At 48.0% G+C, this 19,912-nt stretch overlaps 1 protein-coding gene across 2 annotated transcripts in view; it reads left to right on the top strand.

Annotated features, from left to right (window-relative positions):
- The window catches only part of LOC125751859 (A disintegrin and metalloproteinase with thrombospondin motifs 7), a 56,028-nt gene that overhangs the window by 9,791 nt on the left and 26,325 nt on the right, over positions 1–19,912 (top strand). For both annotated transcript variants that reach the window (XM_049031246.1, XM_049031247.1), the window contains exons 6-15: positions 471–595; positions 1,584–1,733; positions 4,303–4,446; positions 8,180–8,324; positions 11,800–11,892; positions 12,080–12,225; positions 14,835–15,004; positions 15,127–15,260; positions 16,089–16,209; positions 16,464–16,708. In XM_049031246.1, the coding sequence (XP_048887203.1) occupies positions 471–595; positions 1,584–1,733; positions 4,303–4,446; positions 8,180–8,324; positions 11,800–11,892; positions 12,080–12,225; positions 14,835–15,004; positions 15,127–15,260; positions 16,089–16,209; positions 16,464–16,708 (1,473 nt within the window). The remainder of the gene's footprint in view (positions 1–470; positions 596–1,583; positions 1,734–4,302; positions 4,447–8,179; positions 8,325–11,799; positions 11,893–12,079; positions 12,226–14,834; positions 15,005–15,126; positions 15,261–16,088; positions 16,210–16,463; positions 16,709–19,912) is intronic.

The following is a 19,912-nucleotide window of genomic DNA, read 5'->3' as shown; positions in this document are numbered from 1 at the left end:
TAAATCTAACGCTAACTTAGATTCTGAATCTAATCATTCGCTTGTATTGGCTGTAAGATGAAAAATCCATGTCCTGATGGAGACGCTCGGCTTCCTGTTCAAATGAGTAATACAGTCATTTAAATACGGAACTTCCCAGTACTGTTATACCCAACCCTGTCAATACTGATGCCTCTGTAACATCGACTCTTTACATGGTAATATTTAGAATAGTAAAAAACTATATTTTTCCGCTCACTGCCAATAGAGCCTTGATTTTTTTTGAGTATTTGTATTGGAAGTATTTGTTGCTGAGGTACCGCAGATGCTTAACATGCAGCTGATTTTGTTCACAGTTTGTCTTAATCTGCGGAACTGTGTTTTTATGAGGCAAATTCAGAGGCCAGAATACATCCAAAGCATTTCCGTTTTTTATGAGGCAGATGAGCGAGACTCTCTGAGACTCTAACCCCCCTGTCTCTGGTTGCTAGGAGGACCTGAAGATCTCTCACCACGCAGACAACAGTCTAAGTAGCTTCTGCAAGTGGCAGAAACGTCTCAACACGAGGGGGGACCAGCACCCAGCTCACCACGATGTGGCCGTCCTCCTTACTAGGTGCCCTTGTCCGCTTCGCTGTCCTGCTAACGCCCACGGCGCCTGTTTACCAGCCACACAGCCTGCTTCAGTTGTGCCTCATTTCATCTGGATTGAAGTGAACTGAAGAGTTTGTTTGTGAGCGGTTTGTGTTTTGGGATAAATGGCCTGGAAAGAGGATACAGAAGAGTACAGTATAGCCGGGGTGATTTACTTACCAGTGTTATTGTTAAATCATCTTCACTGTTACCATAATTTTGAGCAGCGCCTGGTCCGACTGTTCGTCAGGTGGTTGTTCGTTTGTTATTGCGAAGTACTTTGGTCACTATCTGACCTTCTGAGCAGCCCTGTGGTGATGTGGTGATGTAAGAGGCCTTACTCTGGTATCCTCAGCCGTCGTCTATCTGGACCTTCTCAGATAAAATATCTGGTTGTCGGGTGAAAGAACCGGCAGATAAATGCGAGAGAATAACATATGGACGTCCAGCATATTACTGGAGGATGGGATTGTCAGTCACACGTGAAGAGCGTCCCGTTTATTATGCAGTATATACATATAAAATATGTCCATCATGAACTATCAGCTTTTTATGAAAATCTGCAGGGAGCCCAGAAAGGCTGCATGACTGAAGGGAATTACTGAGACAGGGATGTGAGCAGGGATGGAACTGGCAGATTCTCAGCTGTATCCTAACACCCCCCCCCCCCCCCCGCCAAACCCAGCACTGAAGCACGAGTGAAATTGAAATGTGATCTGAAAGACACCGTACACACAGGAAGGGGGGAGAGGACAGGAGCCGTCTTGCGAAGGCCTCTTGGAGGAGTGGAGGAGTGGATGTCATGGGTGACTGGCTGCCAGCGGGAGCATTTGGCATTATTTCTTCAGGCGTGGGAAAGGAGCAGCCCCGCATGCTTATCTGTGGGGGGGTCTTCTCGGACGGCTGGGTGGGGGGTGGAGGAGCGGCAGGCTGCTCGGAGCGTGACGCCTCCCTGTCTGTGCGTCCCTCAGGAAGGACATCTGCGCGGCCATCAACAAGCCGTGCGAGACGCTGGGCCTGTCCCACATATCGGGCATGTGCCAGGCCCAGCGCAGCTGCAGCATCAGCGAGGACACAGGGCTGCCGCTCGCCTTCACCGTGGCTCATGAGCTCGGCCACAAGTGAGTCTGCCTGCTGTCCCTTCACACCGCTGCCCCGCAGCAGGGCGCACCACCCCAACCCACCAGTAGGCGGGGTAGCCGTTGGAGATACGGACCTACAGCCCAAAAGCTGCTGGTTCAAGTCCCAGGCGAGATAAATGTTGCTTTGGATTAAAGTTTCAGTGAAACGTGGGAAAAAAATATCTTTACTTACATTTAACATTTACCTGCCTTTTCTATTGACAGTGTATCTCTGTATATTTTGAATAATTGAGGCATTCAGTCAATAGTATAATATATATATCGCCAACCAGTTTAATATATGTACAAGGCCCTCTACTGACTTGAAAGATTTCCTAGAATATTAAAATGATGAGACTGACACAGTTTGTACTTGTAGCGAATCAGTTTAACATGAAGCATGGTTATTATTCGTGTTTGTCCATAAGCTTTGCATTCTCTTCGGAAAAATGTGCATGTCTGTCCCGTCTATGTGTACTGTGTATGTTATGTGTGTCCTCTGCATATACATGTATGAATGTTCACATGTGAGCGTGAGAGTGCTTGATCCCCAGCTATACATCCTTAAAATCATCTCATTCTCATTTGTTCTGTCTTTATAAATCAGGCAGAACCCCTAGGCGGTGGGAGTAGGGCAGAATTTCCTTTATTCAGGGATTTAGACCGTTTCATTTGAGGATCAGTGGTCACTTCTGTGTCATTGCATATATCATGTTTCTGGGTCTGATGCACGGTTCTGGGTTCTGGGTCTGATGCACGGTTCTGGGTTCTGGGTCTGATGCACACTCCGGCCTCCCGGCTGAGTTTTCTGCCAGAGCAAAGTACTTAAATTACTATGGGACCAAAAATAAAGGCTTAATTACCTTTTGTTTCAGTGAGGCAGGGCTTGAGGTGCTGATAGAGCGTTTAAGCACCTCTTCTGTTGAAACTCAAAACACCCCCCCCCCCCACAATTTAGCTGACACGTACCCCCCCCCCCCCCCCACAATCCTCTCAGGAGCTCCCATGTCCGTCTTTATTCTTACAGCGCCCTGGCTTGTATTCCAGCTTATTTGCTTAAATGCTGTGTATTTGCTCAGCTCTCCATCCCCACAATGCCTGTGCAGGAAGTTAAAACCAACAAGGGACTGAATTTGTCCTGTTTTGTTCCCCAGCCACCTGCACTAACTTATTTGGAAAATATGCTCTCCGAGGGGGTGGCTGATTTAAAAAAAACAAAATGATAAAAAAAGGTAATATTTCAGAGAGAGAGAGGCCAGCAAAAGGCAGGAGTAGAGTGCCGGCTTATGGGGCTGTAGCCCAGTCAGACAGTGTGTGTGTGGGGGGGGGGGGGGGCACCTGGCAGGTGAAAATGGAGAGTGTTTCCTCACTCAAACCCAGCACCACATTTAGTGACAAATTTACAGGTCAGTTTTTATTTTTTTTTTAAACAAGTTGTGAAACGCCAGACATACGGAAAAGCATGAAAGTGCTCAGCAGAGGCTTATTCACAAAGCATATTTAGGGCAGGAATGCTGGGGTGACTAACACTTACAATCCGCAAAACATCATCCCGGCTGCGGGGTCAGCGACTGCAGCAGAATGGAGCTCATTTATCGTTCATTACGTGAGCCTGTCACAAGGAGAGCGTGTTCTGCGTGTGAGACTGGACAGTCCGTGCAGCCCCTCCGTGTAATGAGTGCTTCCGCCTGAGGAATGTCCCTTCTGCTAGTGTCCTGTCAGCACTGCTCCCGGTTGGGTTAAGTTACCAAGCAACTGGGAATTTCCAGGCTGGAGGAAAATCTCCAGGCCAACAGCTGACTTACAGCGAGAGCGTTTCTGTGGTGCAGGAGGAGCTTATTCCGGCAGCAACTGCAAGTGTGTGGCTGCTGAGTTTAATTAAAGTCAAATGACAAGCCATCACTCATCTGTTGCTGTAGATGAACAATTTTGAGGGATGAGTCCTTTGAGATGTGAATCACTGGTTTGCAGCTGGGGCTTTGTAAGCAGTTTCCAGAATGGCACCAAATGGCAGACAGCCAAGCTGCTGAACTGGAGGGGGTGTTAAGGAGAAGTGAGCAGATAGCCAGAAAATATGGGGAGTGTGTCTGTGTCTGTCTCTGTGTGTCTGTGTGTCTCTGTGTGTGTGTCTGTCTGTGTGCGCGTGCGTGTATCTGTCTGAGACTCTGTGTCTCTGTGTGTCTCTGTGAGCCTGTTTGCGTGCTGCTGTGCATCCTGTGCTGTCAGATGTGCAGACTCCCTGCCGGCCCCCTCTCACTCAGCCTGCTCTCTGGGATGTGCTCTTATGTTACAGCTTTGGGATTCAGCATGATGGCAACGGCAATGACTGTGTTACGCGTGCGTGTGTCTGTGTGTCTCTGTACATGTCAGTGTGCATGTGTCTGTGTCTCTGTGTGTCTCTGTGTGTGTTGGTGTGTCTCTGTGTGTCTCTGTGTGTGTTGGTGTGTCTCTGTGTGTCTCTGTGAGCCTGTTTGTGTGCTGCTGTGCATCCTGTGCTGTCAGATGTGCAGACTCCCTGCCGGCCCCCTCTCACTCAGCCTTCTCTCTGGGATGTGCTCTTACGTCACAGCTTTGGGATTCAGCATGATGGCAACGGCAATGACTGTGAGCCAATCGGGAAAAGACCTTTCATCATGTCTCCACAGCTCCTGTACGGCTCCTCGCCGCCAAACTGGTCTCGCTGCAGCCGCCAGTACATCACCCGCTTCCTCGAGTGAGTCTCCGCTCCCTCCTCCCTCCTTCCTCTCCTCCCTCCTCTGGGGTATTTTTACTTGGGCATTAAGAGCAGAGCCTCATTCCTGACATAAGGGTTAGGCTCACCATGCAGATTTTTGTAATTCCACTGCAGCACTTTGTGTTAATCTTTTCATTGTCATTGCAGTTTCTTTACATTAATATAATAGTCAATGCAATGAATTGTGCTTGTGTGTTGTCATGTTATTAGATTGTCTGGTATAAGCATTGAGCTGCTTTGCTTTCTGGTTAATGCGCCTTAGAAAGCACCATTGCTGGGCCCTGATCCTGGGCCCTGATCCTGGGCCCTGAGTGAACCCCACCCCCATGGGTCTCCAACTGCACCTCGTTATGTCACAGTTGTCCTAGTTTGACTTTGCCATATGGTGGACATTAAGCATGACTCCCACCAGGCATCCCGCCCCCCAGTCCTGTGGGGATTTCTCCATCCAGGGATACCGTGCGTGGGATTCGGTGGGACTGTGTAACTTGATCTGGGCCAGGTTGATGCTTTATGAGCCTGGAAATTGGATTTATTTTCCCGCCTGTCGAATGGCTGCACCAGCCCCCGCACCTCTGGCAGGGTTAGGGTCCCCCCCCCCACCCCTTGTCACCTCCACCAGTCATGTCAGGGCACGTGTTAAGATGTTTTGTGACGTCATTGTTTGGATGGCCCCACTGGCACAGCGGAGCACGTAGGCAGAAAACGATGCAACAGACGAGCTGAAAATTGCAGATTTTAGCGTGGCCCTGCAAAGCAGCCCTTCCCGCTGTCTGACAGACAAGGCAGTTCTGCTCTGCATCCCTTCCCGCTGTCTGACAGACAGGGCAGTTCTGCTCTGCATCCCTTCCCGCTGTCTGACAGACAGGGCAGTTCTGCTCTGCATCCCTTCCCGCTGTCTGACAGACAGGGCAGTTCTGCTCTGCATCCCTTCCCGCTGTCTGACAGACAGGGCAGTTCTGCTCTTCATCCCTTCTCGCTGTCTGACAGACAGGGCAGTTCTGTTCTGCATCCCATCCCGCTGTCTGACAGACAGACAGGGCAGTTCTGCTCTGCATCCCATCCCTGCAGTGAAGCTCATGCATTTGTTATTTGTTTTTGTTTTGTTTTATTCCGGATCTGTTTATCTCTCTCCTACGCATTTCTGGAAATGCTGCCAGATCCCCAGTTTTGTCTTCTCCTTCGAGTCAGGAAGTGCATTCTGTGCAAATGTGGGTGTCTCTTGGTTCACGAAATTGATAAATCAGTCTTGGTCCTCTCGACCCCGTGGGTTTAGGCCTGATCTGCTGGCCGGATGTGGGGGGTGGGGGGGTGATGTCTAGCTTTCTTCTCTACCCCTGCATATGTGAGGATCCCCCTTCAGCTGACTGGATGAGTTCTCTGATGCTCCCTGCCACCCACAACAAGGGCGCCCTGCCTCGCCAGTTCTGCCTGGCATTCCGTCTCCTCAGCTACGCTGCATCTGCCCCCTGGGGGTTGATTCATGGGAGCAGTTGACACATCAGTTTTGATTAATCGGACGTTTGGCCTCTGGTGCGGGTAAATCTGCGATGTGCCCTGGTGGCCAGAGCGAGAAGCTACACGTGCGTATCAGCCCCCGCGGCCGAGCTCCCTTAGCTCACCTGTCCTCTGTAACAGCCACTTGGCCTATTTTTCCCTTTTCATGAGCGAAATGACAGTCTTGGATCTGCAGAGCATCGTGTTTCTGTTCTTTCTTTAATAGATGTGTTAGATGTGGCCGAGATATTTGGCTGCAATTAAGTCTGAGCAGATCAGTGATTGACAGAGTAGCAGGTAGGAAATTTGAACTGAAATATTAGTTATTATGTCTGTTATTTATGAAATGTTGAAATGAAGGGCTGTTTGCCTTGTGCTGCTTGGGACGGGATGCGCCCCCCCCCCCCCCAAACCCTGACTAAAATCAGCCATTAGATGTTGGGTGGATGGATGTGTTTTTTGGCATGGGGTGGGGTGATTGTTTATATAAGAATAATGTGAAGTGATGTAATTTCCGTTCTTTTGGCTGCACGAGACACTTGACGCTGTGCAGACACGTGCTGCAGGGTTTACAGCTCAGCAGACAGATGGGTTTATCAATGACGGTAGAACTGGCCAACAGACAAGCATAAGTCAGTCATTATGAAGTCCCACGCTAACGGCTCCGCATGTCGGTATGTGGCCGTCATCACCCTGCTTGTGAACCTTTACTTCTGGGATGCTGGGACACCCCATGTCTCCTGGGAGGCCCAGCCGGACACCAGGATCACTGGCTGTCCTTCAGCAGTCCTGTTTATTATGCTGCCGGCGTGAGTCCCGGTCGGGGGTCAAACCTGCAGCTCTGTTCCCTATAGAAACGTCTTACTTCTGTCTAGGGCTGTCACTATTGATTATATCAATTACTGAGTAATCCATCGATTAATCTGATGATTCATTGAGTAATCATATATTATATAATATAATATACAGTATATTGCAATTGGTTCAAGACAGGTCTGGTTAGGGTTAGGGCTGCCTCTGCTGCCCCCTGGAGGGTATGACATCATGGTGTGGGGAGCCATAGGGTATGACATCATGGTGTGGGGAGCCATAGGGTATGACATCATGGTGTGGGGAGCCATAGGGTATGACATCATGGTGTGGGGAGCCATAGGGTATGACATCATGGTGTGGGGAGCCATAGGGTATGACATCATGGTGTGGGGAGCCATAGGGTATGGCTTCAGGTCATCTCTGGTAGTGATTCGGGGCACCCTGACGGCACAGTGCTACGTCATGTTGAGGTCCTCCTGTGGCCAGCCAGGTCCCCCAATCTTTCCCCAATCGAACATGTGTGGGATCAGCAACTCAACCTGCCACACCTGACATGGGACCAGCACTGTGCCCATACTGCCAACTCTGTCTGTTTGATCTTGTATTATAATACAGTCACATGGCCTTTCACCACATGCAGATTCATTTCATTCTCACCACTCTCTCTGGGTTCATTAACTTTTTTATCCCTGAGTATACAGTTATCTGGGTAGTTAGATGTTGGATATATATTCAGAAATCTGATGTTTTATCTCAATTGATGTTTGTCTTATATCATACCATCTCTGGCTGTATCTCCCAGTCGGCCTGGCGGTGGAGGCCTCCCAGTAGCACAAAAAAAGCCTCTTATTCTGTGGCTACAGAGTTCGGCTGGTCAACTCCGCCACTCCGGCAGACTCAAGCTGGGGTGGGGGGGCTGAAAAGTGTCAGCTGGAACACAACATCTGGATTTCTGTTCTATGCAGTGTGTGTGTGTGTGTGTGTGTGTGTGTGTGTGTGTGTGTGTGTGTGTGTGTGTGTGTGTGTGTCTGTGTCTGTGTCTGTGTGTGTGTGTTAGGGGGGGGGGTTTGCATGGATCACATTTGGGGACCAAAATGTCCCCAAAGTGCAGGAAACCTGAAACCTCCTTACTTGTGGGGACACTTCTTCAGGTCCCATGTGGATAAACCTCAGTTTTATAAAAATCTGTGAATGCAATCAAAAAACTAAAAGTGCCAAAAGGTTGGTTACTTATGGTTAAGGTTAGGGCTGGGTGGAGTTTAAGGGTGTCGTGATTGGGATTAGGGTTTTTCCCATAGAAATAAATGGATGGTCCCCATTTAGATAGGTACACCAGTGTGTGTCTGTGTGTGTCTGTGTGTGTGTGTCTGTGTGTTTCTGATGCATCTGCTGTGCTTTGCAGCCGGGGCTGGGGCTGGTGCCTGGACGATGTCCCTGGGCTCAACAACTACACCCTGACGTCTGTCCCCCCTGGCATGCTGTACAGTGCCTCACACCAGTGCCGACTGCAGTACGGGTCTGGGTCCCTGCTGTGTGACGACGTGGACGTAAGCCCCCCCCCCCCAGCACATACACATACACACCATCCTGCTGTTTGTACAGGTTCAGCAATTCAGCATCCATTTTCACTGCCAGCTGTTTCAGAAAACGCTACACATAAACCGTTCCTGAAGACCTACACCCTCCTAGCTGCCTGTTTAGATTTCTCTGGTCACTGTTAATGGTGAACTGTGACGGGATTGCAGCCAGCTCTGCATTCGGCCATGGGTATGAATGAGCACAGTTTGATTAGGCTCCGCCCACACTGGAGAGCAGAGTGATGGAACTCTGCAGCAGGGTTTGTTCATGTATCATTTATCCAGCAATCCATCCAAAATTAACTCATCAGTCTGTTCCATTCCAAACACCTGAAATTTGGTATCTGTTGTTGGTTAAGCGTCATCATCCTGCAGCAAGGGTGAGCCGTGTGTAATCCACCTCCGCACCGTTTAGCCTCACTGTGAAGCTGTCCCGTAGAGTATAATCCACCTCCGCACCGTTTACCCTCACTGTGAAGCTGTCCCGTAGAGTATAATCCACCTCCGCACCGTTTACCCTCACTGTGAAGCTGTCCCGTAGAGTATAATCCACCTCCGCACCGTTTACCCTCACTGTGAAGCTGTCCCGTAGAGTATAATCCACCTCCGCACCGTTTAGCCTCACTGTGAAGCTGTCCCGTAGAGTATAATCCACCTCCGCACCGTTTACCCTCACTGTGAAGCTGTCCCGTAGAGTATAATCCACCTCCGCACCGTTTACCCTCACTGTGAAGCTGTCCCGTAGAGTATAATCCACCTCCGCACCGTTTACCCTCACTGTGAAGCTGTCCCGTAGAGTATAATCCACCTCCGCACCGTTTAGCCTCACTGTGAAGCTGTCCCGTAGAGTATAATCCACCTCCGTACCGTTTAGCCTCACTGTGAAGCTGTCCCGTAGAGTATAATCCACCTCCTCACCGTTTACCCTCACTGTGAAGCTGTCCCGTAGAGTATAATCCACCTCCTCACCGTTTACCCTCACTGTGAAGCTGTCCCGTAGAGTATAATCCACCTCCGCACCGTTTACCCTCACTGTGAAGCTGTCCCGTAGAGTATAATCCACCTCCGCACCGTTTACCCTCACTGTGAAGCTGTCCCGTAGAGTATAATCCACCTCCGCACCGTTTACCCTCACTGTGAAGCTGTCCCGTAGAGTATAATCCACCTCCGCACCGTTTAGCCTCACTGTGAAGCTGTCCCGTAGAGTATAATCCACCTCCGCACCGTTTACCCTCACTGTGGAGCTGTCCTGTAGAGTATATAATCCACCTCCGCACCGTTTACCCTCACTGTGAAGCTGTCCCGTAGAGTAGGCGGGGCCTGTATGCTGTATGATACACTGTATTACTTATCCATTCTGTGCTGGTGCCTGCTGGGTTGCTGTGGATGGCATGCAGACACACGTGGGCTCATTCTGAAATTCCCTTTTACGCATGATATCAGAGGGTCAAGGTGGCTCATTTGATCTTAATACACAGGAAAATGACGTCTTAAAATGACCATAGAACCCGGAGGAGACTCACAGGATGTGGGGGGGGGGGGGGGGGGAGGGCATGGGGGAGGGATTCAAAGTTCTCATCCTGAGGGTGGGAGGCAGCCCCCATGTTTCCCTCTTTCTAAACCTAAGCAGAGATATAGTACGTTCTGTTAGCCTATTGCCTAAAGATACGCTCTCATGTAACAGCGTTTGTGCTTTTTGCCCAGTAAAACTAAGTGACATGGCACTCGATGTGGCGTCTTCTGCCTTCCATCCCCATTCCCTTCAGCGTCTTGCTCTCTGCACGCTGCTGCTCCCTTTGCCTGGGTTCTCGCTGCATTGTTCACTCTCACTCCTGTCAGCCTCATGATTAAATGAATCTCAGGTGAGACATCGGACTTGACCTGGTTGATGGGTCTGACAAGGTAAGCCTGGGCTTGTCATTGAAAAAGAAGGGCATCAGTATGTTGTGGATACGAAACAAGCATGTCACCTCTTATCTTAATCAGTAGGTTTGCGTGAAACAGAGTCAGCTTGTAACAATGTTCAGATGGACCTTTCAGGAAGCAGTAATATTTAGGTCCAAATGTCACAGAGGAATGATTGCTTGGCTGATCAGTCTCCGCAAACCTGATAAGCTCCGAATTTCGACCTTTTCTGTTTATCTGTGCAGCCAGGGCCAGAAGCCATTTATCTACATGGAACTTGAAGATGATCAAATCCCTAAATAACCAAATGTCCTTCTCGGTTTGCTGTTAACCTCTCTGGGCTGCAAAATGTCAGCAGCTGTATGACAGAGTCAGAGGAGAGTATTGCATAATGGAGGAGGAAGCCGGGCATGGTGACTCTTACCCGTGCCAAGTAAGGGAGAGGAAGCCGGGCATGGTGACTCTTACCAGTGCCAAGTAAGGGAGAGGAAGCCGGGCATGGTGACTCTTACCCGTGCCAAGTAGGGGAGAGGAAGCCGGGCATGGTGACTCTTACCAGTGCCAAGTAGGGGAGAGGAAGCCGGGCATGGTGACTCTTACCAGTGCCAAGTAGGGGAGAGGAAGCCGGGCATGGTGACTCTTACCAGTGCCAAGTAGGGGAGAGGAAGCCGGGCATGGTGACTCTTACCTGTGCCAAGTAGGGGAGAGGAAGCCGGGCATGGTGACTCTTACCAGCGCAAGGTCTGATATCAGAAGGGCCGTCGTCCTGCATGAATGAATATCGTAATCTTTTAGATCCATCACACTCAGCTCAGATCTCTTTTACAGCAAGCGGCATAAGAAAATATGAAATTTACAAGCAAGAGGAGGCCATTCAGCCCATCAAGCTCATTTGGGGAGAACTTAACTAATAGCTCAGAGTTGTTAGAATCTTATCTAGCTCTGATTTAAAGGAACCCAGGGATTTAGCTTGCACAACAGGAAGACTATTCCATACTCTAACTACACACTGTGTGTCACACCCCGATCGTGCCGATCCTCCTGTGCCACGCCCCCCTCGTTAACCTCATGTGGATTCCCAGTGTTTATCAGCTGTTTCGAGTTGTCTTCGTTAGTTCGGTATATTTAAGTCCACGTCAGAGTTTGTTACCCTAGTTCTGTCATTGTAGTGTTTTGACGCCTGTAAAGTCCGTATGTCATCTATGCGCCTTTGTTTATTAAAACCCTTTCGTTTACCCCAGTGCTGTTCCCCTTACCTGCTTCTCTGCTCCGCACCGTGGCAGACATGACCCTGCGTAAAGAAGTACTTCCTCAAATTCATTTTAAAATGCTAATTTCTACGTATGGCCACAAGTTATAGTATTTAAACTAATAATGAAGTAGCCATTTGGCTGAACAGCATCCAGACCTTTATGTCTGGTCTTTGCTGTATTTGATAGTGACTATTCATGACTGACTGCTCAGTAATATGTGAGTATTTTAGCTTGCTTTGCATGACGGTGTGTGTGTGTGTGTGTGTCTTGTCCCCCACACTTTGCAGAATGTCTGCAGCACGCTGTGGTGCACTGTGGGGGACACCTGCCATTCCAGGCTGGACGGGGCCGTGGACGGCACCAAGTGCAGGGAGGATAAGGTGAGGCGTCCCGGCAAGGTTCCGGGGGGCACCGCAGGAAATCTCCACTAAGTGTTTGATTTCAATGTGTGCAAATAAATACATGAGATGGGCCAGTCTTTCAGTTTTTTTTTGTTTTGCATTTTCACCCCTGAGTGTCTGGAAGGTGTAATATCCCGGGTATCTGTGTGCCTGTCTCCTCTCCCAGTGGTGCCGCGGCGGGGAATGCGTGTCAGCAGGGTACTGGCCCGAGGGGGTGGACGGAGGATGGGGCCCGTGGAGCGAGTGGTCGGCCTGCTCGCGGACCTGCAGCACCGGGGTGCAGGACGCGCACAGGGACTGCGACAGCCCTGCGTGAGTGAGCACTCTGCCCTGCTCTTGGGCTGCGCATGCGGAGCACACAGCGACTCCGTGCCGCTTTCCTGCATCCGGGTTTACAGGAAAATCAACTGGGATCGTGAGAATTTCCAGCCTCACTCACTTATCAGTGTATCGTGAAAGTGTCCACTGCGGCGCTGCTGGAGGATTTGGGCCTCCAACCCAAACCAATCCGGTCGTGTTCCAGACGTTTTCATCCTAACCTCCCTTCTGTTCTTTGTCTGATTACATGCATAAGAAGAAATTCTTACCCCTGTACTGATTTTTTTGTGGTTTTTGTTCTCTGTGTTACATTAAGATCAAGATGGAATTTAACAAAAAAAATGTATGGCATTAAATGTGCAGTGTAATAGGGGTTAAAATCTTTAAATGATTCCCAGTGTTATCTGTTAATATCGTGACATTTAAATCACGTTCGTTAAAAAGACACTCTGTAGGTTGTTCAGCCTTGGAGTAAAATGTGGACTAAATTAAGCCAATTTATCTGAAAATCAAGATCAGAAGTTGGTGAGAAACGCCGACTTAAATTCAGGCATTTTATGGTATTCAGAGTTTATCACTGAAACTGCGAAGTACAGCAAAGCAGCCAAAGCCGAACGTGCTTTCGCCTTCCTTCTCTCTCTCTGTAATATTACCATGCGGTTGTGCTCTGCCGCATTGCTCTGTTGGGGACCGATGATGAGAGAGACCCTTTCCGCTGGAGTCCTGCTGTTCCTCTGCTCCCGCCTCCCTCCCCTGGGAATTCTGCACTCCTGACATTCGCCGCAGCATGTTGCATTATGTACCCTGTCGCATGCGTGGCGTCCCTAATGGCCTTTTATTGCGTGGGGAGTGTCTGGAACCCAGCGGATCAAATCCCGATATTTATACCATCACACTTTGGGGGGGTAAACGACCTCAGAGAAATGCAGGGCCCCGAATGCTAAGCGGGTCGGAGACGCGTAAACCCGAGCCTCTGCGCGTTCTCTTAACATACCGCTGTTAACAAAGCAGGTCTGTGCTTCGCTGCTGTCCTCCATGTTCCAGTTCTCACTCTGCACCAGCTAACGCTCTGAGCTGCTAATAACTGGAGCTGGTCCTGTTGCTCCTGGCCAGGTTCTGACAGGTTAGTTTGGTGTTGAGACGCTGCCCGGAGGTCACTTAAGTGGGCTCCACTTTAACGCCTCGCCACGTCGGAAGATTGAGATTCCTGAGTAGCAGAGCTGCTGAAATACCCTGGGCTATTTTTGGGTGTGCAGGATTTGCCTGGAGACTGGACTGTATTTTAACCGTGTGTCCGTCCTTATAAGGGAAATATTCATTTCTATTCATCTTATAATCTCAGGTACGTCCTTTCAGAAAGATGGACTTTTCAGGAGCTTGTTTGGATTCATTTTAGTTAATGGCACTTGACCTGGGGGATTTTTTTATATTTTGTGCACATTTCCGGATTCTAGTGCAATTAATGATTCAAACACATGCAAGGTTTATAGTAAGACTGTAACCTGTAGTGAGATGAAAGTTGACCAGCTTTGCCATAAAATGAAAGATCATATGAAGAAGAGGATAATAAGAGGAAAGCAACATAGTAAACAAATATGGTAGGAAAAGTGCTGCTGGAAAAAGGAAAAACCAGAGGAGGAAGGGAAGATGAAAGGGAAGGAAAGACAAAGAAAAGGGAAGGGAAGATGAAGGGAAGGGAAGATAAAAGAAAGGGAAGGAAAGACAAAGAAAAGGGAAGGGAAGATGAAAGAAAGGGAAGACGAAGGGAAGGAAAGGCATGTGTTGTCTAAAATAATTGAAATGTACAGCCTCAGTAAAATAATTATTTTTTTGAATAAAGTAATTATTACTTCACTGAGTAATACTTTTCTTGGCAGGAGTGGAAGGTGAAAAACCTTGTAAGGGATGTGAGCTGGGTATTAATATCTCAAAGGAGTCCGAGTCTCCCCTGCTGATACTTGACAGATGAACGCACAGCTGTAGGTTTATAATGTAATTCTGAATAACTTGTGTAGAAATACTGAAGAATGTTCAGCAACAACAACGACAGTAATAATAATAATGCACATCCCTTTATGTACGTGCTAGACCCACATATACACGGTCTACTGAGAAATATCCACCATTTTTCCACTTCATGGAAATATGAAAAGACAATTGGTTAGATGGACATCTTGTGAATGTCAGTGCTGATGGCGTCGGCTTTCCTTTCGGCTCTTACACACATAGCATTCTGTGTGCTGGGACCAGCTCTCTGCCTTTCAGTCCAGCCGGGCCTGTCTGCCTTATGAATTCATGCACATTCAAAGCAGTTGGCCCAAGACCAGCAGCTTTCAGGTTCAGGTGTATCAATGGGTTCTGCTGTTCTTCTGAAAAGTCTCACACCTGACCTTTGAGTGAACTTGCTGCATAATGATCTGAGTCCTCTGAGCTGTTATTCTAATGCTAGTGAGCCTCTTATCCCACCTCTACTGCTAGGGCAACCCCAGCCAGGGGCAAAGACCGAACCCAACCCAGCGGGGGTGCAGGCGGCAGCGATACATTTACCCGAAATGCACACCTACATGTGCACTGCTGTGTTTCCCCTTTCTGCTGTTGCTCAGCCCCAAGCATGGAGGAAGGTATTGCCTGGGGGAGCGTCGGCGGTACCGGACCTGCAAAGGCAGCCCCTGCCCTGCTGATGAGCCTCCATTCAGGCTCGTCCAGTGCAGCCACTTCAACAACGTGCCTTACAAGGGTAAATTCTACTCCTGGGTGCATGTGAACAACAGAGGTGAGCGTTCCATTTGGAAACAACTGCATTTTTTTTCCATATTTATTCTGCATCTTATTTTTTCAGAATGAATATTTTTCATGGTGACCCCCCCCCCCACCCCAACGCCGTGTCTTTGCCAGTGAATCCATGCGAGCTGCACTGCCGACCTCTGAATGAATACTTCTCAGAGAAGATGCTGGACGCGGTGATCGACGGCACCCAGTGCTACGAGGACAGCTCCAGCCGCGACATCTGCATCAACGGCATCTGTAAGGTCAGGCTCCCCGCAGGCTGAGCTTGGCGTCCTCTGAAAGACGAGCAGACCTTCACAGCTGTAATTCACTGGGAATTTGTTCACTTGTGATCTCAGTCACCTGTCGTTTGTTGACCTACTTTAGCAAGTTTATATGCTTAATAAGAACCTTTGTAACAGCACCAGACCCGGTTAAGCTCTGCTGCCACCCTTTATGGTGGACAACTTCAGCTTTGTACTCACACAGCAATGAGCACACGTGTGTCACAGATCCAGGTCATATTGAGAGCAGCCACGCAAAGTTTGGCTTTTAATGAAGATCTTTTTGGGTAGGTGAGGGGGTGGTAGAGGTAGGGATTGGATGAAGGCAGGGGGTGACAGGGCCATGCAGGGAATACATTGTTGTCATCTTGTAAGATGAATTCAAGTTACCAAACTGACTGGCGTGTGACTGACTGGCGTGTGACTGACTGGCGTGTGACTGACTGGCGTGTGACTGACTGGCGTGTGACTGACTGGCGTGTGACTGACTGGCGTGTGACTGACTGGCGTGTGGGTGACTGGCGTGTGGGTGACTGGCGTGTGAGTGTGCCCTACAATAGGTTGGCACCCAATCCTGGGTTGTTCCCTTCCCTTGCGTCCATTGTTTCCAGGATTGGCTCTGGACCCCCTGTAATGCTGCATAGGATAAGCGGTATAGAAGATGAGTGAGTGAACTATAGCAGAAAATTGTAGGAACATCCAGTATGAATTCTTTAGCTGTTGAGTATAATAAAGAAAGATAGACCTGCAGTTCAAATGCACATTTTTTCTGTGTTCTCATTTATAAATGGATATTATTTTTTTCAGAGCATGGGATGCGATTTCAAGATAGATTCGGAGGCGGTGGAAGATCGCTGTGGTGTCTGTCGTGGCAACGGCTCGACCTGCCAAACTGTGAAAAAGACCTTTGAGGAGAGCGAGGGACGAGGTATAAGCCCACGATGCCAGCCGGGCAAATGTGTATCCGGCAGGGTATCAGGTCAAAGCCAGGTCCTAAGAAGATATGCTTTTGGAAATGGGTTTGTTTTAACCACAGTGTCTGATCTTGAGAAATATGTAGTTTATCAGGTAAAACATTAATCAGCACAAAGTCTGACTCGGTACGGAATAAAAAAGAGGAGCTAATGTAGACTTTCATCCTGATCTGCAGTAATAATGATTTGTGTTGGTTCCTCTGGCCAGGCTATGTGGATGTTGGGGTGATTCCAGAGGGAGCCAGGGACATCCGCATAGAGGAGATGGCCGAGGCAGGAAACTTTCTGGCCTTACGAAGCAACGACCCTGACAAGTACTTCCTGAATGGTGGCTGGACCATCCAGTGGAACGGAGACTACAAGGCTGCAGGAACTGTGTTCACCTATGAGCGGACAGGCCACCTGGAGAACGTCACCGCTCCGGGGCCTACACTGGAACCAGTGTGGATCCAGGTACGGAAGCTTGGAAGAGTGACCCCAGGCACAGGCACCGCTGAGAGTCACTTGTGCTGGAGCTGAACTTTTCCCATTCAAAGTTATATTGTTTTTGCAAATATTTGAGCTTTTCACCAGTTTCAGGTGAATCGCTGGAGCTTTTAAAAGGGAAACTTGGATTATATTGATAATGCAGTGGAATAAACCAAAGACAAACGTGTTTTTGGATGGTAATATACCAGATTGATTAATTTGTGGCAGTGTGGACAGGAGAGATTCTGACGTCGCCTCCCAGCATTAATTATTAATTACTTTTAAGTCATGTCTTAGTTAATTTCTCTCTGGTGGTTAGAAGAGTATGAAAGCTGGACTGTTTAACCACCGAGATTTATCTGGGGGAAGTATGGCAGGGAGATGAAGGGCTGTCTGTCCACAGAACAGATTCACAGCTCCCTGGCAAGTGTCCCACAATGGGGGGGGGGGGGATTCCGGAGATACTGACCATGACGGTGTACAAAGAGCCGGCTCCTGCTGCTGTGGGAATGGCGCCGTATTTAGCAAAAGCTTGGTGGGGGGGCACTGCCTGTAACTGTGTATGTCACACTAACAGTGGTAACAGTGGCTCATAGTAGAAAGGAAGACTGACTGCTGAACAGTGATGACCCCAATTTTAATAAATATATGATGTTTTTTATAATCAAGGACTCGGAAGGACACAGAAAGTGGAGTGTTTTTAAATTGGAGCTAAAGTTTTAAGTATTTTCTAATCGTGTCGGGTCGTGTGGGTTATTTATTTAGGAGTCATGGAAAAATGTTAATAATTGTGTACCAGTCTGTCCTTTTCTCTGGCTATTCTCTGAAACATTAAAACATTAGACTAGTTGGATTAGATTATTAAAATGCTATGTTATCAAAAGCAAAACAAAAACACTAAACAGTAGCTCCAGAATGCTGATTTTTTCAGTGGTTTAAAAAGTGCTTTTGTTAAGGTGGAAACATCATTTGACATTAATGGTCTGATCGGTCACAGCGACTACTAAATCTGAATCTGTAGTGGAAAGGCTTCCTAGGGCACCATTGGGGTAACTTTCTTATGGTCAGCATATTTTATGGCTAAAATGTTTTTTATTTTTTTATTTGTTCGTTACATTTCAACAGCTGCTTCTAAATTGCTGTTGACCTCCAGATTTAGCTGGCGAAGTTTAGTGGCCTCGCAGTGTCAGTGACTGAGCGTAGATGACCTCGCTCCATCCGTGTTCTCCTGCTTCCTGTCCTCCTGGTTTTCTGCCCCCAGGAGGACCATGGACGCCTTCGTGGAAGTCGTTGCACAAGAACCAACAAGCTGCCGGAATTAGCACTGCCGGCCTTTGCAAGCTCACGGCTGCAAACTGAGCCAGCATGTGTTCTTAGTGCGATAAGAACATGAGCATCTTCTGTGGCCCTACATTCGTTAACTGTGTTAAAGGTGAAACTGGCTGTCATTGTTAATGTTATATAAATCCAGTGAGGAAATAATGTAAACAAAAAAAAAATTAAACCAAACAAACAACAACGAAACAAAACAATGGACATCCGCATGCTTCTTAACTGATTCAAATCAGTGTTTTTCTTTTTGCGAGGCATGTGTGCATCACATAGCGGTGAAGCTGAATCAGTTCTCCATGGTCCGGTTTTATTCCAGTGAATCGCGTTTCAGTATTTAATATGCATGAAGGGTGGCGTTATCCTTGGAAACCATGTTGTATGTAGTTATCAACATCCCATAATGTAAAATAAAACATCCTAAGAGTGATGTTTAATCCCTCTTGCCTTTCCATGCATTGCTCGTAATGTAAAAATGCCAAATGGTACAATCTGTGCAATAAATATTCAGTAGCCTTTTTTATAAGTTACTGCTAACTTAGTACTGAGTAACGCTTTAAGGATCGACGCGATGTGCATTCGGGGATGACATGCCGCTGTTAAGCCGAGCCACCATCCTCGCCCCTCTGGCCTTCCTGTTACCGTTAATGGATGTTCACACCTGAGCTCTCGTTAATCGTCTGTTTCTCCCTATAGATCTGCCATGTGTCTTGGTCATCAGACTTTTGCCTGTAACTTTTTTACAAACTGTAGTGTGGGGAAAATCCCACGAAGGTGCAGGATCCACCAAGCACCTCAACAATCGGGCCAGAATTCCCTTTATCGTGCATTTTATCCCTTCCAGTGCGTAGCCAGGCACTGACTGGACCTGTTGACCTTGTCTGTATGCTGCATGTATGTAGCTGGAAACACCTGCCTCAGCTGTATGTAAGAGGAGGCCGTTTATCTTTACAAGCAGGTTTGCCTAGTGAATTGGCCAGTGAGTGTCAGAGATAGGAAGGCCTCTCATTGCAGCTCATGGGGTCACTTTGCTGTACGATATTCCCAGAAATATTGCAGAATAGCTGCACTGCAGCAGTGAATTCTCATGATGTTCCTGTAGAAATAGCTGAAGGGCACCACTTTGAGCTTTGGGCACATTTGTAGCCAAAGAATATTGGCTATGATTGATTTATTTAATTTCAGTGTCTTTGAAGGATTTCTGAGCCACATAATTTGATTAAATCTAGCTAATTGAGTCAATGTGTTTAATGTGACAGCTGTAGCACTTAAGCTTGGAATCTGAGGGTGATCTTGCCATTTGTCCCATGTGTCTGACCCATTAAGAGTCAAGCCAATAAAGTAATCCAATTAAGTAAGCCGATAGTGTCACCATGGCGACGCAAAAAGTACGGTACCTGGCGCGGTGGAAAAGCAGCCCTGGTTCCTTTAGAAAACACAATTTTTTTCAGGAGGAGTTTAGTCCAAGTTAGAGAAAATTGTTATATCTGCAGATATAAGATCAGCTTGGGTGGTTTGGTCCTGGTCACGCTGTCGGGGGGGGGAATGTGCTGCTTGCCAGCCTTACAGTCCGTGCTGGACACCCAGCCGGGGACCTTTAAAGTGGCTGAGGACACGAGCTTCACACGAACGCCACGAGCCTCCTGTAGACAGTGACTCATTCAGTACATCTCACAGGTGCTGTTTTTACAGACAGACATAGCTCACAGAGAGACATTTCCCACAATGCTCCTGGCACCAACACTGGAATGGAATGTTAAATCAGAATGTTAGTTTTACCACATTAGTACTTTTTTCCAACTTTTCATTCATTCTGTATTCCTTTAGCCGTATAAAAAAAAACTGTTGAAAGAAATTACT

This window comes from Brienomyrus brachyistius, chromosome 11 (genome assembly GCF_023856365.1).
Source record: "Brienomyrus brachyistius isolate T26 chromosome 11, BBRACH_0.4, whole genome shotgun sequence".
NCBI lineage: Eukaryota > Metazoa > Chordata > Actinopteri > Osteoglossiformes > Mormyridae > Brienomyrus > Brienomyrus brachyistius.
The sequence above is the reverse complement of the archived record's forward strand: the minus strand, read 5'-3'. Positions and strand labels throughout refer to the sequence as shown.